Genomic DNA, 7,881 nt, shown 5'->3' with positions numbered 1-7,881 from the left:
TCCAGCTTTTTCTTGTCAATGCAACTTTAATCACTTCCAATTTCTTAAAGTAGCCATATTATTTTAGTTACTTTGGCTCTTTTCCAACAGGCTTATTTTAAGCTGGTTGTGAAGAAAGGTATTAATGGCTGGCTATTTTGCATATTCCTTGAAGAGTTGCTACTGAAATAGCCAGACGCATTTGAGGGGGAACATGCGTGGTTACCTGCTCAAAATATCACTAAAAATCTTTTCAAATCAATTTTTCAACTAAGAGCAGAGTTGCTTTAACCTAATATTTGCGAGCATTTTTCAAGCCAGCATACCCAGAAGCGTTCAATCCTGCCACCTCTCAGCTTCCTCAACCATCTACCAAATATAAAGGATAACAAGAGTCTCTCCAGTGCATGACTTCAAGGAACATGATCCCTCACAGTAAAGGAATCCCATTCGAAATGGCTTGCAGTATTAGACTCCAAAACACAGGACGAAAATGCAGAAGGAAGTCTCGCTTCTATGGAGTCTGCTGCGCCTTGAGCTAACAACCCGACCACTAGTGACAGGGCTCAAGCAGGCAGCAGACTGAACAGTAAATCTGAGCAGCTTCCCTCTTCACTTAAGATTAATTTACTGTAATGTACATTACTTTCAGTGGAATGATACTGCTCATGTTTTGGCAGGATGGGGAAAATTCCACTTTGTCTTTATTATTTTTATAAGGCAGATAATGCAGAAAGTTGAAACAGAACTTCTACAAGGATTTAATCTGTGATATTGTAAAATCAAAGTACTACTTTATTAAATGAGTTATTTTACACAATATGAACATCAATATAATTACAATTGTAAAAAATTTTTTATAACAAGTATGGACTGATTTTTCAGGATTTCCAAATAGGGCACAACTGTACATTTACACAGAATTGTCTTTGCATGAAGCCCAAGAGGGAACAGCATAAAAATATGAATGTTTCTGTAGCCCCTTCATTTTTGCTGATCAACAGTTTTAGAAAAGCAGCTGCAGGTTTGTTATGTAAGGTCTGACAGTAGAAGAGTCAATAGGTGCCATGATTTCACCTATAAAAAACAAGAATAACTCAGTTAAGCTGAACTGTTACACAATGCTGTTTACCATTACGTGAATGAAATACCATAATACTGCTTTTTACCTCATTTCAGCCTTTTATTATAACCACTTTCAGTTACAGCCTAACAACTGGCTATTGGGAAATCTCTTCTATAGTTAATGCAGAGGTTAAGTTTTATATTTGAATGCAGAGAAACCTGCATTTGCTTGCAAAGCTTCAGGAACAAAAAGGCTCAATTGTTGCAAATATACTAAACAACTATTTCCATTACATGTTTTGTAGCAACAGACAGATTGTATTTACTATATGTATTTTGTTCAAAGCAAAACTAACATTTCAAATCAAGAACTAAATAATGAAGTATTCCTAGAACTCTAAGGATGACCATTTGAAATAACATTAATCCTTTTTAAACAACCTCCATGCACAGTGAAACGCCAGAGCCATTTCACCTATGTAAGTATAAACTTGCTTCTCCTGTCTCATAGTTGGGGGGTATAACTTTAACCTATAGTTAATTTTCATATTAAAGGAAATGAAGCAAGTTTTAAGTCCCAGTTGTTGGTGATAAAAAAAATGATTCATAATATACCTTTCCCAGACAATCATTTAAAAATGAAGGTAATGACCTGTAGACAACTTTACGCCTGAACATCAGCCAATTCTGGAGGAAGTGGAGTCTTAGGATGCTTGCTTTCAAAGTGCTGTTTGAAGGTCTTGGGATCCGGCATTTGTGTCTGATTAAAGAGAGACATTTAACTTTATGTACAGTACAGGAGTTATATGATACCACAAAACCTGTTCCCCACTATGTTTTATTTTCTTTTTCCTGAAGCAAATTGTCTCCTCAATGACACTGCTCTAGTGACAGAAGCACCATTAGTTTAGCTGCTGATTAAGAGAGAATATTTAACCTCAGATTTTCAGAGAGGCGCTTTTAAGTGCTAGTATCACACTGTTTTGGCATGTTCATCAACGGTATTATTCTTGCTAGAAACCTTCCTGCAGATCTTACACTTCACATGCTGGTTTGGTGGAAAACCTATCTCCTTACCATTTTCTTTTTCAATACCTAAAAGATAAATGTTTATCCTTTTCAGAATCAAATCGTTACCAAAGCTGTTTCTTTTGTTTATCAACAGGCCAAAGAGTTATGTGGCATGGACCGATTCTCTACTTGGCACAAGCTATCTCAGACCATTGCTACTACACAGTTGCAGGCATCAACTGCCCAAAGTGATTGCTGCTACAGCCTGATTTCACAAGATAACGAGCTGGTTACAAGTACTTAAGTGAGCAGACCTTAATTTGGAATTTTATTTAAGACATTCAAAGTGACAAATCTATTCTGGGACTGACCATTTAAGTGAAAATGGCAAGTTTATCCTTCAGCTCCAAAACAAGCACATTCAGGAAAACCAGCCAGAAGGAAAGTATAATCTGATTAGTGCTCGCATTCTCTGGTCAAGTCATTCATTCTAGTAGAAGTTACTGTGTATCAAACTTAGACTAAAGCTTTTGGCACCACCACTTTTCCTCTCTACATTAACATCAATAACCAGTGATTCTAAGCCGGGCCAATTCCACCACAAAGAAAAGATGTTTCCATTTGGAGATTACACAGGAAGTGGTCTCACACTTTTTACATTGTATACGTCATACTAACAGCACATACAGATCCCTGCAATTCAAAAAGCAAGATAACTACCCAAAACAGATCTGTACATGACCTCTCAGATTTTCCTATACCTCAATTATCAGTACAGCTGAGTAATCTGTAAGCAAGTCACATAACAGATGCAAATGCTTACAGCAACAAGCTAGACATCCTCTTCAGAAGTATTTTAGTTTCCACTATATAATCTTCTAAAAATTCTGCTCTAGGCTGGAAGACAGACCTGCCTACGATAGTATTTTGTCTTCAGTTCCTCTTACCCTACAGACAGTGCAGGTATATATCAAGGCAGCCTTGGCTGCAGCCTTTTGATCGTGTCCTTGTTTCTTTTTTTGCTCAGCTTGCTTTTTGGCATTTTTCTGCTGTGACTGAATCTTCTGCTGTCCACGAGCCATATCTACAAACAAAAAGAAGACATTTAGTCTACAAATGTGAGAAACTACTGCTGCTAGCTGACTCAGAAGCCATAACCACGAGCATAAAGCAGTCATGTGCTCTGTCCATAAGGCCTACAACTCCCATAATTCCTATACAACAGACATCTGTTCAAGCTCTTTGCTATATAAAGACTCTCTGGTTTTAGTATCTATCTTTAATATGCACCTGAATTATTTAGTCCATTCCAAGCTTTCTTCCTCTACAAAGCTGCAAGGTCTACTTTTGAAAAGTGTTCTCAATAGTCAGAACAATTAATGTTTACTTCATAGTTAACAGAAACTTATCCTCTGTTTTCACAGGTACAGTAAAATTTAGGGGTTTTGTTGTGGGGTTTTTTTTTGTGTGTGTGTTTTTTTTTCTTTTTTAAAAGGTTAAGACTCAACCTTTATTTCTGGAACTTGAAACAGGTTCCAAGAAAAGCAAATCAAAGTATTACCCAAGCTGTATTACTGTCTTCTGGTGTATGTGCTTGTGATCTGCTTTGGAGTCGGGAATGACTAGAAGAATAGGTCGTCCCTCTTTATTCAAGGCTATTTTTACAGGTTCCCATCCTTCTTGATTTTCAGCTGACTTCACATGCATACATACTTCTTAAAAAGAAGTAAAATTGCCACCATCAGAAGCCATTACTCTATACAACACAGCAGCATAAAGGAAGCAAACACTATTGCCACCTGCCATTAGAAGGTCCACCACAAGAAGAAATGAGCTACAAAAATCACATTTCAGGGAGCAGCAAAACAGCATATTTTACTACAGCAACACTCCACCTGCATGCAGCCCGCTAGGCCACCCAATTCCACTTGCACCCCAGCCCCAGGGCAGACACCAGGCAAGATTTGGGCGCACCAACAGAGCAGAATTCAGAGCGTGGTTACAGAACCCAGCAGCCCACCTTCCACTATTATCTTTCTCAAGGCTCCTCATGGCCCACACACAATCCAGTTATGCAGCTCTCACAGAAGCACAAGGCTTACTACACAAGCACAGGACAACTAGTGAAGTCCATTACTTTCAGGACAAGTAAAGACTAATGTTCCCAGGAGGCTGGCTGATTGGTCATTGCCCCTCTACGCAAGCTGGGCATTTGCTGCAAGTTTGGTACTCGTGAGACACGCTGCGTGGCTACAACAGATCCGTCATGCGGTCCTTCCCACAAGGACAGATGTCCTTCCACTGCAAGAGGGAGAATGGCCTATCCAAACAAAGACTGACCTCCAGTAAATATGCACGAAAAGCCCTTAAAAAACATTAAGAAAATTAAGTTTCTATGACACATCAACTATATCTGGAAATTCACTGGTATTGCAAGAATTTCTGGACATGTAGCATCACAGTGCTTAACACTGAGCAAAAAGACGGTCCTGAGACCCAAAACAGCTCCAGTGGATTGAGAGGCACCTCTCAGGCCACAGTCCAGTTCTTTCATGGTATTTAACACCACCACGTAACCCTTTGCAGAAGTATTACACTACATCTTCAGCGTTCCCTCCTCTTCCCCCATCAGGAGAATTTAGAAGTCCATACGGCTAACAAAATTGAACACAAGAAAACACAAATTCTATTAACGAGCATACAGAAATAGATACAGCATTGAATGTTAGTAAGACTAAAAATACCAGTCTATGTTTCACTCTATGCTACAGTTACTCCCTTACATCCCAGCCAGGGCCTCACACCGTCTACATACAGCATGGCTCAACAAGAACACTGAATTCTCATTAAAAAAAAAAAAAACAAACCAAAAAAAAACCCCCCCAAAAAAAGAAAGAAGAGATTACCAATAGCTTTGCATACACTAGAAGGAACTGTAGGTTTTGTTTTGGTTCTATTTTACTAGCATTACAGTAATCCTCCAGAAGTCAGGGGGTTCCTGATTGAAAATGCTCAGATGTAACAAAAAAGAATTATTTTCATAAAGTGTTTGCATATTACTTTGTGTTTTAGTCCCTTGATAAGGGCTTGTTAAGTAGTACATTGCAACAGCCAACCACCCTAAGCTTGTATTTGGCAACTACTGTTTTTAGTTAAGACTAACAAGAAAACGTGAACAAAAACATCTGCTTAAAAATATCAACCTCCATATGATGCCCGAGACCAAAAATCCAAGAGTTTACAGCAAATTACACGAATACAGATGGAACACACAGAGTGAATACTCTATTACTGGAAAATTAAGATTATTTGGATTTATCAGTATACTAAGAAAGTGACAAAAATAATCCCAAAGCTCGTTTAAAAGAATGATGAGTTCATCTACAAGGCTAAATCTGTATTTCGGTTGCACAACACAGCTAAGTGTTGTTTTCCTTATCAGGCACACCCTCAGAGAGCCCAGCAAACAGGCCTTCTGTTTTGAAATAAAACCGCGTGAGCACACAGGAATCCTAACACCACAGAAAAAATTGCTGCCGAATCATAATGGCAGCAGCACGGGCATCCCAGGGCCGCGAGGCTGAGGCCTGCAGGACGGTAACGCCTCACACACGGTCATTTCCTTGTAAGTAACCAGAGCCCGAGCAGAGAGTTTCGAGTCCTAAAACTGGACACCAACAGCTGCTTCCGCTGCCACTTCCAAAAACAAACGGCGGCGTGAGGTACCCCGGCTTCCCCGGCCCGGCGGCGAAGGGCCTGGGCCGGAGCAGCGGCAAGCTGGGCCTTCCCCCGGCACCACCGCGAGGGAAGCCCCAGGGCTGGGCCCAGCCCGAGGCGCCAAGGGGCAGAAGGAGGCCGCGGCCCCCCTGGGGGGGCCTGGCGGGGCGGGGGGCGGCCGCAGCCCGGGCTGCCCCACCACGTGCCCGGCAGGAAGGAAGCGGGCGCCAGCACTGAGCCCCAGCGCGCAGCCCCAGCCGCGGGGAGGCGGCCCGCGGCAGGCCGGGAGCGGAGCGCGCCTCGCTGTCGGGCCGCCCCCTTCCTCCCGGGGCGGGCCCGCTCCGCCGTGCCCCGCCATGGCTGGGCCCGCTCCCCCTACACGTACCACGACCCCCGCCCCGCCGCTCACCGGGCCTTGGAGTCCGGCCTGGGCGGCCCTGGCGAGCGGGTGGAGAAGGCTCCGCGCGGCCCCGCAGCAGCCGCCGCCGCCTGCCCAAAAGGAGGAGGAGGAGGAGGAGGAGAACGGGGGCGCCGGCACTGTGCATGCGCGGCCCCGCCCCGGCGCCCGCGCTTGCCGGCCCCGCCGGCCAATGGCGGCGCCCGCCCGTTACATAAGGCTGGGGCGGGGGGAACGGGGCGCTGCGGCCGCTCTGCCCTCGGCGGGGGGTGGGCGGGGCTTGTGCTCGGGCGGGTGCTGCCCGGCCTGCCGTGAGGAGACCCCGGGGGTGCCGCGGCTCTCGCGTGTCCCCGGGTTCGGGTCCCGGCAGTGACGGTTCCCGCCCGACAGCCGGGCGGCTGGGGATGCGAGTGCGAGTCCTCGTCCTCGGGGGTCGGGTGGAGGCAGAGCTGGACGCGGGGCCCCTGCCTCGGCCCTGAGGAGGCCGCGCTGGCTCTGCGCGGGCCAAGGTCCCGCTAAGGCCCAGCGTTGCGAGGGGTCTGGTGCTGGGGAGCAGATGAGGGACAGGATGAGGCCGCGGTCAGAGATCACAGCCCGGGTGCGCAGGAATCCTCACGAGGACCGTCTCCCCAGTCGAGCCCTGGGAAGCTGCGGGTGGATTTCTAGTGAGCTCCGTCGGCTGCTGCTGCCCGGATGGCTGCGGGCAGCGCTGCGGCAGGCACCTGCCTTCAGCCCGTCTCTTCTCTTCCCTGCAAGCTCTGCGCGGAGCGTACGGACGCGGCCTAAAAATAGTCGCTGTTCCTCCTCAGTGGGGTCGGAAAAATGGCGCTGGAGGGGCTGTGGGGAGGGGGCTGGAGGTGAGGCCGGGCGGGGATCCCGGAGAGGATGAACTCGTGCTCCGGCGGCAGCTCACCGGGAAGGCCCACGCAGGGGCTAGAAGGATTAAATGAACTGAAAGCAGAAGGAAGCGGCCTGAGAGAAGCAGAATTTGTTTCGAGTTGGAAGTGTGCTAGATCTTGTTCTGGCGTTTAAGGCAAGGACCGCAGAGGAAGTCGTTCACAGGCTGTATCACAGTGCCAGTGATTTGAAAGGCATTAGCTGGCATAAACAGAGATATAGGCAGGCCTTGTAAAGACGGGTAAAGGAACACTTTATTTTCTATCGATGTCTTCATATATCCCAAAGGAGGGCCAAATGTCTGTGCCTTCGAGATTATACACCTGTTAGGAAAAGGAGAAATTGAGGCAATATCTCTGCTCAGACATGACATTCTGCCAGTCTTTGAGCAATTTTAGTAGCTTTAAAATAAGGCTGGAGTCTTGAACAGTCCTGTGTCTGGTGCAAAACAGCAAACATAATACGCTTACTAGAGGAATAATTAGGTGTTGGGTTGGCATTTTACAGGGGCTCAGGCTTGATGACTCTAATGTTCCCTTCTGAACTGAGAGAGAGGAAAAGCAACAAAAAAATCCCCAAAGCAGTACAGTGAACGTTTTAGGCCGTCATTATGAGTCATGCCCAGGGCGTGATAGCAGTTACAGGGGAGCTGCGTAGCAGGTTTCTGACACTTAAGTCACTGGAAGTAGGTCTGGATGTGACAACATCTAAGAGTCAAAATAAGCCTATGATAACAAATGAAGTTATATTTTCCGTAACATTCCTGTTTGCAATGACGTCTTCCACACTAAACTGACAGCGCTGAAAATGTGTAT

The 7,881-nt window shown here is 45.7% G+C and overlaps 1 protein-coding gene across 1 annotated transcript; it reads right to left on the bottom strand.

Annotated features, from left to right (window-relative positions):
• Positions 1-739: 739 nt before the first annotated feature.
• On the bottom strand, positions 740-6,309 carry ZNF706 (zinc finger protein 706). Its single transcript, XM_068397104.1, has 4 exons — positions 6,182-6,309; positions 3,003-3,139; positions 1,697-1,804; positions 740-1,056 (listed from the first exon to the last, which is right to left on the bottom strand). Exons 2-3 carry the CDS (start codon positions 3,135-3,137, stop codon positions 1,709-1,711), a joined length of 231 nt encoding a protein of 76 aa, XP_068253205.1. The 5' UTR covers positions 3,138-3,139; positions 6,182-6,309; the 3' UTR covers positions 740-1,056; positions 1,697-1,708.
• Positions 6,310-7,881: the final 1,572 nt, after the last annotated feature.

The sequence above is a fragment of the Nyctibius grandis genome, chromosome 3, assembly GCF_013368605.1.
Source record: "Nyctibius grandis isolate bNycGra1 chromosome 3, bNycGra1.pri, whole genome shotgun sequence".
Taxonomy (NCBI): Eukaryota; Metazoa; Chordata; class Aves; order Nyctibiiformes; family Nyctibiidae; genus Nyctibius; species Nyctibius grandis.
The sequence above is the reverse complement of the archived record's forward strand: the minus strand, read 5'-3'. Positions and strand labels throughout refer to the sequence as shown.

What these genes read in the sequence shown, in the direction of transcription:
- ZNF706 (XM_068397104.1), bottom strand. Translation starts at nt 3,137, where the DNA reads ATGGCTCGTGGACAGCAGAAGATTCAGTCACAGCAGAAAAATGCCAAA. An exon ending in ATACCTGCACTGTCTGTAGG is followed by an intron (nt 1,805 to 3,002) that starts GTAAGAGGAACT and finishes CTCTTTAATCAG; the next exon opens with ACACAAATGCCGGATCCCAA.